This window comes from Danio rerio, chromosome 15 (genome assembly GCF_049306965.1).
Source record: "Danio rerio strain Tuebingen ecotype United States chromosome 15, GRCz12tu, whole genome shotgun sequence".
NCBI lineage: Eukaryota > Metazoa > Chordata > Actinopteri > Cypriniformes > Danionidae > Danio > Danio rerio.
In genome coordinates, this window is record NC_133190.1 from 48,579,849 (window position 1) to 48,595,278 (window position 15,430).

The following is a 15,430-nucleotide window of genomic DNA, read 5'->3' on the forward strand; positions in this document are numbered from 1 at the left end:
TTTTTAATAATATTTTGCAGTAATTAAAATATAAATTTTTGACAGAACGAACATTATAAAGTATTTAAATACAATTTTAGAACGCATGAAAGGTCAATTGCGTCTAATAATTTGTTATAATCAATAACAGTATATTGTACAGCTTTAATAAAAGAGAAATGTGTCGTCTTGTGTTTGTTTCAGGACCTCGGTGTGACTAAAGTTGGCCATATGAAGCGGATCCTGCAGGGAATCAGGGATTTGAGTCGAAACAGCACAGCCAGTGAAGCCTAGACGCTCCTCAGCCAATCAGATGCCTCGCTCAGACGTGATGCAGTTCATCCAGCCAATCAGACACTCCATCATGACTGGAACCAGCCATACTCCGCCCACCAGTGGCAACCCAATCACAGTGCCTTCTGCTATCCACCTTTGTGACATCATCACTTTGGGGGAAACTACTGTACTACCTATAAAGGGGAGATTTATCAGGAGCCACCACAGAAGGATCGTACCAATATCACAAAAGGGGTGGACTCAATCATCTTCAGGCCAAATCAAAACTCAACCTTTGAAGACAAGGTGAAACCGACATTTAAAGCTTAAATTCTACAAATATTTCTGACATCAATAATTGATCCTTCTGTGAAACAGCTTTTAATTTCTGCTGATGTCTTTCAGCCCGTGTGGGAAGGGACGATTATATTAGTCAATAATAGCATTGGTCACAGTCTAAACACTCCCCGTAGATGATGTAAAGTCCCGCTCTGAAATTTTTTAGTGCATTTTGAAATCTCACTTTACACTGTGTATCATGTTGTCTTGAAGTTTGGCTGTGTTTCAAATCCTAGTGAGCTGTCTTCATGTATAACACCTGCATAGACAGCTGCCATTGTAGACTCAATAGAGATTTCTGTTTCAGTTTGATCATTTTATTTCTATTTAATAACTTGTAAAATACAATATCTTAAAATAACATTTTAAATTGTAGATTAAAATCTACGTTTTATATTTATGCATTTGGTAAAATACAGTCCATTAAAGCAATGACGACTTAATTAATAGTATTATTGGTAATAACAAAAATTTGATCAAGTAATTAGTAAAATAAATTATTAGGAATAAATTATTTAATAAGGCTAATATGCAAAGTATAATATATGTGTGTGTGTGTGTGTGTGTGTGTGTGTGTGTGCGTGCGTGCGTGCGTGCGTGCGTGCGTGCGTGCGTGTGTGTGTAAGTGTAAGTGTAAGTGTAAGTGTAACCCGGCTGGTCCTACCCACCCAACCCGCTCCGAGCTGGTGTCTGTTTGAATGGGAGTTGGTTGCTCTAACAAGGAGCATATCTCCGCATAACAAGGAGGCTCAAGACCATGGCCTCTTGCATCTGTCTCTGGAGCACCTTTTTTAAGATGTCAGAGGAGTGGGGTTTACTTGTACAGCACTTCACTAGCTGACCTCTGTTACACTCACCACCCTAAACTTCGCTCCCATTTGGGTTTTAACTGGGACTCTGTGAATGGGAGTTAGTTGCTCTAACAAGGAGGCATAACCACGCTGGTCCTAAACCATCCAACCCGCTCCGAGTTGGGATTGAACTGGGACTCTCTAAATGGGAGTTAGTTGCTCTAACAAGGAGGCATAACCTCGCTGGTCTTAAACCATCCAACCCGCTCAGGGTTGGGATTAAACCGGTGTCTCTCTGAATGTGAATTAATTGCTCTAACAAGTTGGCATAATCCTGCTGATCCTACACCTCCGAACCCGCTCCTAGCTGGGATCGAACTGGAGTCTCTCTGAATGGGAGTTAGTTGGTCTAACAAGCAGGTGTAACTTCGCTGGTCCTAAACCATGCAACCCGCTCCGAGTTGGGATTAAACCGGTGTCTCTCCAAATGGGAGTTGGTGGCTCTAACAAGGAGGCATAACCCCACTGGTCCTAAACAACCCAACCCGCTCCAAACTGGGATCGAAGAGCCTCTAGCAACTGTTGCTAGGGCACCTTTTTTTAGAGTTCACAGCACTTCCCTATCTGACCTCTGTTAAACTCACCACCCAAAACTTCACTCTCTTCTGGGTCACGGCCCAAATGCAACTTGCCGGTTCTACACCACCCAACCGGCTCCGAGCTGGGATTGAACTGGGACTCTGTGAATGGGAGTTGGTTGCTCTAACAAGGAGGCGTAACCGCGAAGGTCCTAAACCATCCAACCCACTCCGAGTTGGGATTAAACCGGTGTCTCTCAGAATGGGAGTTGGTTGCTCTAACAAGTTGGCATAATCCTGTTGATCCTACACCACCCAACCCACTCCAAGCTGGGATCGAACTGGCGTCTCTCTGCATAATAAGGAGGCTAAAAACCATGGCCTCTAGCAACTGTTGCTAGGGCACCTTTTTTTAGAGTTCAGAGGAGTGAGGTTTACCTGCACAGCACTTCACTAGTCTGCCTCGACACACTCCCTTCTGGGTCACGACACCAATGTAACCTGCTGGTCCTACACCACCCAAGCTGCTCCAAGCTGGGATCGAACCGGCGTCTCTCTGAATGGGAGTTGGTTGTAATGTAATGTGTATTTATATCGGGCATTTATTGTGTATGGTCATACACCCAAAGCGCTTCACAATCATGAGGGGGGTCTCTCCACACCACCACCAGTGTGCAGCATCCACTTGGATGATGCGACGGCAGCCACAGGACAACAGCGCCAGTGCGCTCACCACACACCAGCTGTTGGTGGAGTACAGTGATCGAGCCAATTTGGTGGAAGGGGATGATTGGGAGGCCATGATCGTAAGGGCCAATAGAGGGGCTTTGGCCAGGACACCGGGGTTACACCCCTGCTCTTTCACGAGAAGTGCCATGGGATTTGTAATGACCACAGAGAGTCAGGACCTCAGTTTAACGTCTCATCCGAAAAACGGCGCCCACTGACAGTATAGTGTCCCCTTTACATTACTGGGGCATTAGGACTCACACAGACCACAGGTTGAGCGCCCCCTGCTGGCCTCGCTAACACCACTTCCAACAGCAACCTAGTGTTCCCTAGTGGTCTCCCATCCAGGTACTGACCAGCCTCAGCCCTGCTTAGCTTCAGTGAGTAACCGGTCTTGGGCTGCAGGGTGACACCCTGCAGAGTGACACTCTTCTTGTTAGAGTGACATGTTGCACTAACAAGGAGGCGTAACCCCAATGGTCCTAAACCGTCTAACCCGCTCTGAGTTGGGATTAAATCAGCGTCTCTCCGCATAACAAGAAGGCTAAAGACCATGGCCTCTAGCATCTGTCGCTATAGTACCTTTTTTAAGATGTCAGAGGAGTGAGGTTTACCAGCATAGCACTTCACTTGCTGACCAGTATATATATATGGCGTCTCTCTGAATGGGGTGAGGCAGTGGCGCAGCAGGTAGTGCTGTCCACCTCACAGCAAGAAGGTCGCTGGTTCGAACCTCGGCTCAGTTGTTGTTTCTGTGTGGAGTTTGCATGTTCTCCCTGCCTTCGCGTGGGTTTGCGGTACAGGTGAATTGAGTAGGCTAAATTGTCCTTAGTGTGTGTGAATGTGTGTGGATGTTTGCCAGTGATGGGTTGCGGCTGGACGGGTATCCGCTGCGTAAAAACTTGCCGGATAAGTTGGCGGTTCATTCCGCTGTAGCGACCCCGGATTAATAAAGGGACTAAGCCGACAAGAAAATGAATGAATGAATATATATATTATGCAGTGCCTCCAACGGACAGTTAAATTAATGCAAATTTATCTCAAATGACTTGCATTTCATTTAAGATAAATACATAGTTAATTAAATTTTACTAATTGGTTATTTGAGTCTTTCTTTTATTTATTTCATACATTTGTTCATTTGGCAGATCCTTTTAACTGAAGCAAATGTCATCAGATTTTAGGTTAAGAAATTGATCAAAAGTAATAAATTGATAAAATAAACAAAAATAATGGAGTTATTTTGAAACTTGCAATGCATCGAGTAAAAAATATTTATCTAAACAGTCAAAATGTACAAATTCTGCTATATTCAGCTAGAAAACAAGAAAGTAATTGAACTATTTTGATTGTAGCATTAAATTACCAATAATCATAATAACTTCTTTCATTTCATTCAGCCCACTTTACAACACATGCTATCATATTAAAAGGTGTAGAGTCTATGTGATGCCTTCAGATGCTGTCTATGTAGGGAGCTCACTAGGTTTGAGAACAGAGCCGGCGATAATAGAAATGCACCAACACTCAAAGGCCAAACGCATTACGAGACCTTTAACCTGTTGTAGTGACAATCAGCTGTATTGACCAATCAGACACGAATAACTGTCTCACTGTCCTCTTCCTGGATGCCTTAACACTCCACCAGCATTCCCGGGAATCACATATCATTCCTGTTTCACACACGAATCTACAGGACATTTGATTCTGGAATGATCTGGACCTGCCAATCAGGAACTGCGGAATAGTGTTTGATTTGCATATGTAAATAAATTTGAGTTAATCTGTGTCTGCAGTATTGGAGAGGAGCTTGTATTAACATGAAACATTCCTTTAAAACAGGTATTTAACAGATGGATCTAATTGATCCAACTCGCAATCTTAACATGGAGTGGCGTAATTAAAGTGCTTTCTTTTATGTAAATCTGAGGAGCTGTCCTAGTTTAGCTCCGCCCACAGTGAAGTCTCAAAAACTACATTACCCATGATGCTGTATTAAACTCCATCAGAGTCAATATTAAGCTCCACTCACTCCCGTTAAGCACTGCCAGTGATATTTATGTAAACTTGTGGGTCTGTCTTAAATTAGCCCCGCCCATAGTGAAATCTCATTGGTCAGAATTTAATTTACCTGACACAGAGTGTAGCAGTCAGCTTCTGGAAGTATAAACTCATCAATCTTGTCCACATTTAAGCTCTGAGGATATATATGCTGTTGTTAAACTCATCTGTTCACTTTAATTCAATGTATTCTTAAAACAATCAAGGTAATAATGTAGTTTGTGCTGAAAAACTACATTACCCATGATGCTCTACAAAATTACACCAATCAGAGAGCGAAGTGAGGTGGCATGGAGATATTAGGCTCCACCCACTACTTTTAAGCACTCCCAATGATATTTATGTAAATTTGTGGGTTTATCTTAGTTTAGCCCCGCCCATAATGATGTCTTATTGGTCAAAAATTCCATTTAAATAATATCAAGTGCAACAGTCAAGTTCTAAAAGTATAAACTCATTCATTTTCTCCATATTTTGAGCTCTGAGATTATATATGCTGTTATTGAACTCATCTGTTCACTTTAATTCCACTAATTTTCAAAACAATCATGGTATTACTGTAGTTTGTGCTGAAAAACTACATTACCCATGATGCTGTACAAAATTACACCAATCTGAGTGCACAGTAAGGTGACACAGTTATTTTAAGCCCCGCCCACTCCCTTTAAACACTGCCAATGATAATTATGTAAGTTTGTGGGTTTGTCTTAGTTTAGCTCCGCCCATAATGAAATCTTATTGGTCAGAAATTCAATTTGAGTGATATCGAGTGCAACAGTCATGTTCTGGAAGTATAAACTCATTCCTTTTCTCCATGTTTGAGCTCTGAGATTATATATGCTGTTATTGATCTCATCTGTTCACTTTAATTCCGTTTATTCCTAAAACATCATAATAATGTAGTTTGTGCTGATAGACTACATTACCCATGATGCTCTATAAATTCTACTAATCAGAGTGAAATGAGGTGGCATGGAGATAATAAGCTCCGCCTAATTCATGCTAGAAACATGCTAATTCATGCTAGAAACATGCTTGTACATGCTAATTCATGCTAGAATTATGCTAGTACATGCTAATTCATGCTAGAATCATGCTAGTACCATACCATGCTAATTTATGCTATAATCATGCTAACAACATGCTAATGTATGCTAGAATCATGCTAACAACATGCCAATTTATGCTAGAAACATTCTAGTAACATGATAATTCATGCTAGTAACATGCTAATACATTTTATAATCATTTTAACAACATGCTAATTTATGCTAACAACATGCTAATTTATGCTAGAAGCATGCTAGTAGCATACTAATTCATGCTATAATCATGCTAACAACATGCCAATTTATGCTAGAAACATTCTAGCAACATGCTAATTGATGCTAGTAACATGCTAATACATTCTATAATCATTTTAACAACATGCTAATTTATGCTAGAAACATGCTAGTAACATGCTAATTCATGCTAGAATTATGCTAGTAACTTGCTAATTCATGCTAGAAACATGCTAGTACCATGCCATGCTAATTCATGCTATAATCATGCTAACAACATGCTAATTTATGCTAGAAGCATGCTAGTAGCATACTATGTCATGCTAGAATCATGCTAGTAACATGCAAATTCATGCTAGAATCATACTATATTATGTTAGCAACTGCCTAGCAACCACTCAGAAGACTTTAGCAACCGCCTAGCAACACCTTAGCAACAACCTAGCAACGCTTTAGCAACCACTCAGAACACCCTAGCAACCACCTACCAAGAAACATGCCAATCTATACTAGAAACATGCTAACATATATGTACTTATCTATGCTGACTGTTTCAAACTTCATAAATAAAATGAAAATTCATAAAATACAGTTATTTACACTTAAAAACCACCATGAAGTTTGTCCTCCAACTTTAGTATCTTGTAACTATTGGAATGTGAAGAGAGTTTCAGCCAGCACAACAACACATGTATCTGAAGACCATCACCTGCTGCACCTTTAATCTAGTTGACAGTCAGAGTGAAGCAGGACTGCTGCAGTATTTCGAAGCGTCTCATTATGTTTATATGACTATTGACTGCTTTGTTGAGCTCATGATTGTGAGTTCAAGGAATTAAGAGAGAGCTGAGCGCTATAACAACTCAAACTAAGTTGAACAAGGCTACTAGACGAACATGTGTCTATACCTTTACATTCACCAGTGTTTCTGCAGCACTTTGTGTGTTCTTCCGATTTTCGCAGGTCAACAACTTACGATTTTAACCTCGATTTTGAGATTTACACCTACCGAAGTTTAAATAGTAGCAGCTGCTGACTCCAGTCAGCTACAAACACAAACTGGGTGTCATCGGACAGAAGACACTTTGAGCTTTACTGTGGTAAAAGGGGAAGTTACGTGTTACAATATAAAAAGTTATACATTATGAAGTCATGAGAAACACAATTGTATTGTGCTCAATATTTGATTTTCCATATAGAAACACAGGAACACATTAATGTGATGTCCTAGAAAGTATACGACTTGAAAGCCAAGTGTCTCATGAGTTTATATGTTTTAAATTATGATGAAGGCAGCAGGCAAAATGAGAAGGCTTTCTGAGACTATATCGGTGTCCTTCTCTCCCTCACCGTCAGAGGCACTTTCTCAAAAATGACCTTCCCAAGCTAAAACATTAACAGTTGCTGAATAATTGACGGGAGTCTGGATGCTGACCTGGCGCAGTGCAATCTGAGCTGCATCCAGTGCTCTTTAGGCCCCGTTTACACTAGTGCGTTTGAGTTTGAAAACATGCTAATTCATGTTAGAAACATGCTAACAACATGCTAATTCATGCTAGAAGCATGCTAACAACATGCTAATTCATGCTAGAACCATGCTAGTAACATGCTTCATGCTAGAATCATCCCAGTACATGCTAATTTATGCTAGAATCTTGCTAGTAACATGCTAATTCAAGCTATAATCATGCTAACAACATGCTAATTTATGCTAAAATCATGTTAGTAACATACTAATTCATGCTAGCAACTTGCTAATTCATGCTAGAAACACGATAACAACATGCTATTCATGCTAGAAACATGCTAACAACATGCTAATTCATGCTAGAATCATGCTAGTAACATGCTAATTCATGCTAGAATCATCCCAGTACATGTTAATTTATGCTAGGATCATGTTAGTAACATGCTAATTCATGTTAGCAACATGCTAATTCATGCTAGAAACATGCTAACAACATGCTAATTCATGCTAGAAACAGGCTAACAACATGCTAAATCATGCTAGAAACATGCTAGTAACATGCTAGTTCATGCTAGAATCATGCTAGTACATGCTAATTTATGCTAGAACCATTCTAGTAACATGCTAATTCATGCCAGAATCATGCTAGTACAAGTTAAATTATGCTAGAATCATGCTAGTAACATGCTAATACATGCCAGAATCATGCTAGTACATGTTAAATTATGCTAGAATCATGCTAGTAACATGCTAATTCATGCTAGAATCATGCTACTACATGCTAATTTATGCTAGAACCATGCTAGTAACATGCTAATTCATGCCAGAATCATGCTAGTACATGTTAAATTATGCTAGAATCATGCTAGTAACATGCTAATTCATGCCAGAATCATGCTAGTACATGTTAAATTATGCTAGAATCATGCTAGTAACATGCTAATTCATGCTAGAATCATGCTAGTACATGCTAATTTATGCTAGAATCATGCTAGTAACATGCTAATTCATGCTATATTCATGCTAACAACATGCTAATTTATGCTAGAATCATGTTAGTAACATGCTAATTCATGCTAGAATCATGCTAGTAACACGCTAATGCATGCTAGAAACATGATAACAACATTCTAATTCATGCTAGAAACATGCTAACATCATGCTAATTCATGCTAGAAACATGCTAATTCATTTTAGATCAAAAACGATCCACACTAGCGTTTCACCCAGCGTTTCAGAACATATCTCCGTCCACACTACGCTACCAAAAACGTATATCACATGACCATTCGCGCACTCTGGGCAGGCGCGTTCTAGTATAAACAGGAAGCATGTGTCTCGCTCGGCATTTGGTTATTGTTAGTCAACAAACGCCGGTTGAACAATGAACGCGATGGCAAAGAAAGCAAGAGAGGTATTTTTGTGGACAGACGACGAGGTCGAGTTGTTACTAAACGTAACAAATGAATAACTGCACAATGCCGCCTAAAACAGACAATAGTGCAAACAACGCTGCCATTTCTGTGTCCGTGTTGTTGTTTACAGTGAAGGCTAGTCTGCTGTCTTCCGGTAGCGTTAAAGCCATGTGTTATAGTCATGTGATAGGGGCTTGACGAATAAGGGAAGAATACACAATGACACAAAAGCCCCAATCAGATAGCGAATGTCAGCAGCCCCGCCTCCGTTTCAGATGTCTCCATTTTCCCACATCCACACTGAGACAGAGCAGCAGCGTTTCAGAATGAAAACAGCATCTCTAGCGTTTATAAAACGTTCCGTTTTCGGCGCTCGAAAACTCCGGCGTAGTGTGTACGGATGGTGTAACCACAGCAGAACTTCTGTGTTTTCAAACTAAAGTGCATTAGAGTAAATACGGCCTTAATGCGCTCATCTAACCCCACCCCTAACCCCGCCCATCACAGTGACGTCACTCCATTGAGTGCATTGTGTCTGACATTGCATCGCTGAGTGATGCAGTCTCAGCTTGCATCATGAAGGCTGCATCCAGATGCTATTGGAATAATTTGGTCTACATTCACAGTTGATGCATCATTGGAAAGAAGACACTCTGGCCTCGATTATCCATTATGCCATATATAGTACACAACCTCACAGCCTTGACGAGCGATAGAAATGTTTTCTATTGTGTTTCTGAATGCTTTTTTACAAACTCTTCTGGGATGAAACACCCTTTAACATGTTTGCACACTTCAGGTGTGCATGTGAAAGAGAGAGTAAGTCTGTGTGGTGTATTATTATATTTAGACGATTTAAGCGTGTGTGTGTGTGTGTGTAATTCAGATTCAGTCTTACAGTTGATTCATATCATGTCATTTGGACTCCAGTGGCGTCCGATCTCTGACTGTTATGTATTTATTTAAGTTATGACTCACACCCATGTTTCACGGCTCATCTGTTGTTGTTTTTTGTTTGTAAATAGGTCATTTACATCGAAGAATGTAAATAACTTCGTACTGTACAGTGGAACTGTCTGTATTAAAGCAAGGTCTGTGTCACTCGAAATCTGTGTGCTTTTTTATTTGTTGTCTGAAGAGACGCTGACAACACTGAAGAGCATCGTTATACTGCATATATCGGGTTAGTCTTTTATTTATGAGGGGTCATCACAGTGGAATGAACCACCAACTATTCCAGCATATGTTTCACAAGGCAAGGCAAGGCAAACTTTATTTATAAAGCACAATTTTATACAACCGTAGTTGATCCAAAGTGCTTTACAATGAGATAAAATATTTAAGAAAATAAAAAAAATAAAAAACTTGTATAAAAAAATGTAAGAAAAGGAAATATATGTATATGTAATACTAAAATACAGTATAAAAATTACATGTACGAGTCACTCAAAGGCAAGGAAGTAAAAATACGTCTTCAAGTTAGATTTAAAAGTATCCAGGGATGGAGAAATCCTGGGCCCAGTTTTTCAAAAGTAATCCACTAGGATTTTGCATAAGGGTTTGGATCAAATCTTGAAAATAGGTTTTTCAAAAGAAAAAATGGATTACCTAATCGGATTAGATCACGTAATCCAATCTTGGTTTTGATCCGGATCAAACCTTTAGTTTGGGTTTTTCAGACCTTTTCTGTAGGATCTGGATCACTTTGATCCAAAAAACCTGGATTAAACTGATCCTATCAGAAGGGTGGATTCAACGTGGATTTCCTGCCTAAAACGTAATGAAAACTTAAAAATGCATTAAATAATACTATTTATGGATCATGCAGTATCTTACGAGATATACTATTTATTAATAAGGTTTTAATATTATTTGTTCATCTGTCAGGCTATAGTGATTATAGGCTTTAACGTATTCAGCCTTTCAGTATAGGCCTCCAGCAAAATAGAAAGAGTTTGGCCTCATAAAATAATCCACGAATAGCTGTAAAATTTACCAAAAACAATAACAATTTTTCTGTCACTATATAATTGATATATATATATATATATATATATATATATATATATATATATATATATATATATATATATATATATATATATATATATATATATATATATATATATATACAGTTGAAGTCAGAATTATTAGCCCCATTCGATTTATTTTCTTTTTTCTTAAATATTTTACAAATGATGTTCAACAGAGCAAGGACATTTTCAAACTATGTCTGATAATATTTTTTCTTCTGAAGAAAGTCTTATTTGTGTTATTTTGGCTAGAATAAAAGCAGTTTTGAATTTTTTATGAACCATTTTAGGGACAAAATTATTAGCCCCTTTAAGCTATATTTTTTCTCGATAATCTACAGAACAAACCATCATTATACAATAACTTGCCTAATTACCCTAACCTGCCTAGTTAACTTAATTAACCTAGTTAAGCCTTTAAATGTCACTTTAAGCTGTATAGAAGTGTCTTGAAAAATATCTAGTAAAACATTATTTACAGACATCATGGTAAAGATAAAATAAATCGGTTATTAGAAATAAGTTATTAAAATTATTATGTTTAGAAATGTGTTGACAAAATCTTTTCTCGGTTAAACAGAAATTATATAAAAAATAAACAAGCGGTCTAATAATTTAGGGGGGCTAATAATTCTGACTTCAACTGTATATACATTCATCACAATGGAAAATATTTTTCTTTTTTGATTATTTATTAGTGATGCATGCGATGATAACAGAATAACCAAAAATAAAAATAAAAATGCAAAGAGTGGCAATGACTTTAGATTTCTCTTTCAACAATTGCAAAAAGAGACTGAAAGGGCAGCAGCACAGCTCCATCTGGCAGAGAACAACTGACTCTGACCAAACTGCAGCAAACCAAGGCCAATGACTTGAGATCCGCCTCCTAAAGGCTGCGCTCAGACAAGCTGCTCTCTCCACATCAGATGAGGAAGTCTGAGATTATTGTGGAGTTTTTGACATTAAGTCTTTTTTTATTTACATCTATATTTGAAACTTATTATGAATATCCTCGATGTACAGTGTTGTAGGTCTCAGATGAGCGGACTGCTGGAAGAGGATGGGGTGGGGTTTTTCTTGTTTTTATTATTTATTATTATTATTTTATTAAATTTTCTTAGTTTTCATTTTAAATAAAAATAAAGTTATATTGACCTCACACTGGCTATTGTACTTGTTGCTCTTTACACAGGCCTGTCTATCCATCTACATTGTGATTGAGCACTGGTAATCCAGATTTAGTGATCCTGAAAAGTTCCTATCCGGATCAGATTGATCCAATCCGATGTTGCTTTGAAAAACTGGCTCAAAAAGTAAGCTGGATTACATGATCACAGATCGCAAAAACAGGATTACTAAATCCAGATCAATTTGATTTAAAAGTATCCAAAGATCAATTAAAGTATCCAAAGATCAATTACAGCTATTCGTGGATTATTGTGATGAATGAATATATATATATATATCTCTCAATTAGTGACAGAAAAATTGTTATTGTTTTTGGAAAATTTTACAGCTATTCGTGGATTATTTTATGAGGCCAAACTCTTTCTATTTTGCTGTAGGCCTATACTGAAAGGCTGAATACGTTAAAGCCTATAATCACTATAGCCTGACAGATGAACAAATAATATTAAAACCTTATTAATAAATAGTATATCTCGTAAGATACCATAAATAGTATTATTTAATACATTTTTAAGTTTTCATTACGTTTTAGGCATGAAATCCACGTTAAATCCACCCTTCTGATGAGATCAGTTTAATCCAGGTTTTTTGGATCAAAGTGATCCAGATCCTACAGAAAAGGTCTGAAAAACCCAAACTAAAGGTTTGATCCGGATCAAAACCAAGATTGGATTACGTGATCTAATCCGATTAGGTAATCCATTTTTTCTTTTGAAAAACCCATTTGATCCGGATTAAACCTTTTGAAAAACCGGGCCCTGATGTTCAACGGGAGCCTTGGGGCCGCAACACAGAAAGCTCGATCACCTTTTGACCTGCAGCGTGACAGAGGGATCGACAAAAGAAACTGATCATGGGTCCTTAATGGTCTACAAGCTGCATATGGCCTAATAAGTTCACTGTAATAGGCCGGGGCAGAATTGTGCAAAGCTTTGTATGTAAAAAGAAGGATTTTAAAATCAACTTAGAATTTTAAAGGAAGCCAGTGCAGTGAGGCGAGGACAGGGGAGATGTGATCTCTTCTCCTAGTTCCTGTTATCAGTCTGGCGGCTGCATTTTGGACCAACTGTAACCTAGGGCTTACTCACACTATGCCATCCGTACAGTGCCCAGGCCCGTTTCCCGGATCGTTTGAGAAGTGTGAGTGCGCTGAATCGGGCTCAGGCACGGTTCACTTGGCCGGCCCTGCCCTGGTTGGAAGAGGTCTGAGCGCGAATCACTTGGGCTTTGGCGCGGTACGCTTGTGTGTGAGTGCAAAACGCGCCAAAGCCCGAAACTGAAAGCGAGACGTGACTTTTAAGGGGCTGTTTCATATGGATTTATTAATCATTCTTACTGTTCAGTGAACGCAAACTGCCGTAGCTTATTAAAGATGCAAACTCCTCACAGCACGACAGCTGCATGCCTTCAGCAGACCTCCTCATTCCTGCAGCACGAGAGCTTTATGATTGTTTATGAGCGCCAAAAGTGGCGGATCTGTTCAGCGAAATATCTGACTGTGTGTCCCCGCATCCCTAAGGACTGTTTGGCGGAATATTTGACTGCATGTCACTGCATAACAAACGACCGAAACGATATAACTAGAGAAATCTCCACTGCTGCTGAGTGAGAGCGCCTCTCACTGAACAGCGCAGCAGCGATGACGTAAGCGTGCCGATTGTGGTGTAAGTGTGGGCCGTCAGGGGAGACGGGAGGGGGGACAAGCATGCTTTGGCCCGGTTCGAGGCAACTGTACCTAGTGTGAGTACGGCCCGAGAGAGTGTTGACTGGGGTAGACCAATGTACAAGGAGTTGCAGTAGTCCAACCGAGAGGAGATTAAAGCAGGGCCGGAGTGGGACTCCTTTTCAGCCCTGGAGTTTCAAGCCTCAGACCGGCCCACCTCAGTTCACGACTGACTATATTAAAATAAGGACAATTTACAAGTCAGTTTCTAATTACACTATCACGTCTTTTTTTTTTTTGACAAAACAGCTGCTTTAGAACTTCAAATGTTCAACAACCCTAACAGTATTATATGTCTTAACAATAAAAATGAAGAAAAAAATAAATGACGAGGATCAAACCAGGGTCCGCAGTGTCGTAATCTAACGTGCTAACCACTGGACCTCAACAGCTGTGCTGAAAAAGGAGGCTCGTCGGAGTTATATCATCATTAACCAGGCTGCGAGAAAATAAATAAAAAGAGCAGAGCTGCGGTAAAATAATGACTGTGGTCAAGTAAAAAAATATAATTAATTTAAAAAGTGTGACTGCTGAGAGCAACAGATTCTGCAGCTAGGGACACCGGCCCTCGCAGCCAAAAAACGGACCGGCCCACCGGGAATTCTCCCGGTCCTCCCGATTAGCCAATCCAGTCCTGGATTAAAGCATGGGTCACAGTTTCTAAATCTTTTTTTAGATAGAAATGGTTTAACCTTTGCCACCAATCTAAGTTGGAAAAAGCTGCTCTTTACAACTGCATTTACGTGCTCGTCAAACTGCAAAAGTGGATCAAAAATTACTCCGAGATTTTTGGCGAGACTGTGCAGATCACTACTTAGAAATCCTAGCTGAGTTTTTATTGAATCGTTGGTAGCAGCAGGACCTGATAAGAGCACTTCTGTTTTATTTTCATTTAGTTGCAGAGAGTTATTAGTTGCGCATCAGATGCTCTTCCAGCTGCAACCCAGTACTGGGGAACACCCATACACACACGCACTCATACACTACCGTCAATTTAGTTCATCAATTCTCCTTTAGCGCATGTGTTTGGACTGTGGGGGAAACCGGAGCACCAGGAGGAAACCCACAACCATTCCTGCCAACACTCCCGTTTTTCCCTGGAGTCTCCCGTATTTCAGATCCAACTCCCGCCCATCTCCCATATCGTTCTATCTCTCGGAAAACTCACGGAATTCCACCCCTACCCTACCCTTAGTTCATCAATTCCCCTATAGCACATGTGTTTGGACTGTGGGGGCAACCAGAGCACCCGGAGAAACCCACACCAACACGGGGAGAACATGCAAACTCCACACAGAAATGCCAACTAACTCAGCCGAGGCTCGAACCAGCGACCTTCTTGCTGTGAGGTGCAGATGTATCAGTAAAACAATGGCATGCAGAAAACGTGAAGTGGTTCAACCTGCGGATATAACACATGACGTATCGGTTTAAAGATACCGCTATATTTTTATCATCAAATTCATAAGGAAAACATTAAAAATAGAAGTAATCAGCTGATATACATTCACTGGCCACTTTATTAGGTACACCTGTCCAACTGTTTGTTAACATAAATGTCTAA

General features: G+C 39.6%; 1 protein-coding gene across 3 annotated transcripts in view; it reads left to right on the forward strand.

The window, feature by feature from the left end:
• Window positions 1-10,027, forward strand: part of dgkd (diacylglycerol kinase delta) — an 86,201-nt gene extending 76,174 nt beyond the window's left edge. For all 3 annotated transcript variants that reach the window (XM_073924118.1, XM_073924119.1, XM_073924120.1), the window contains one exon: window positions 184-10,027. In XM_073924118.1, coding sequence (XP_073780219.1) covers window positions 184-273 — 90 coding nt within the window. In that variant the 3' untranslated portion in view covers window positions 274-10,027. The remainder of the gene's footprint in view (window positions 1-183) is intronic.
• Window positions 10,028-15,430: the final 5,403 nt, after the last annotated feature.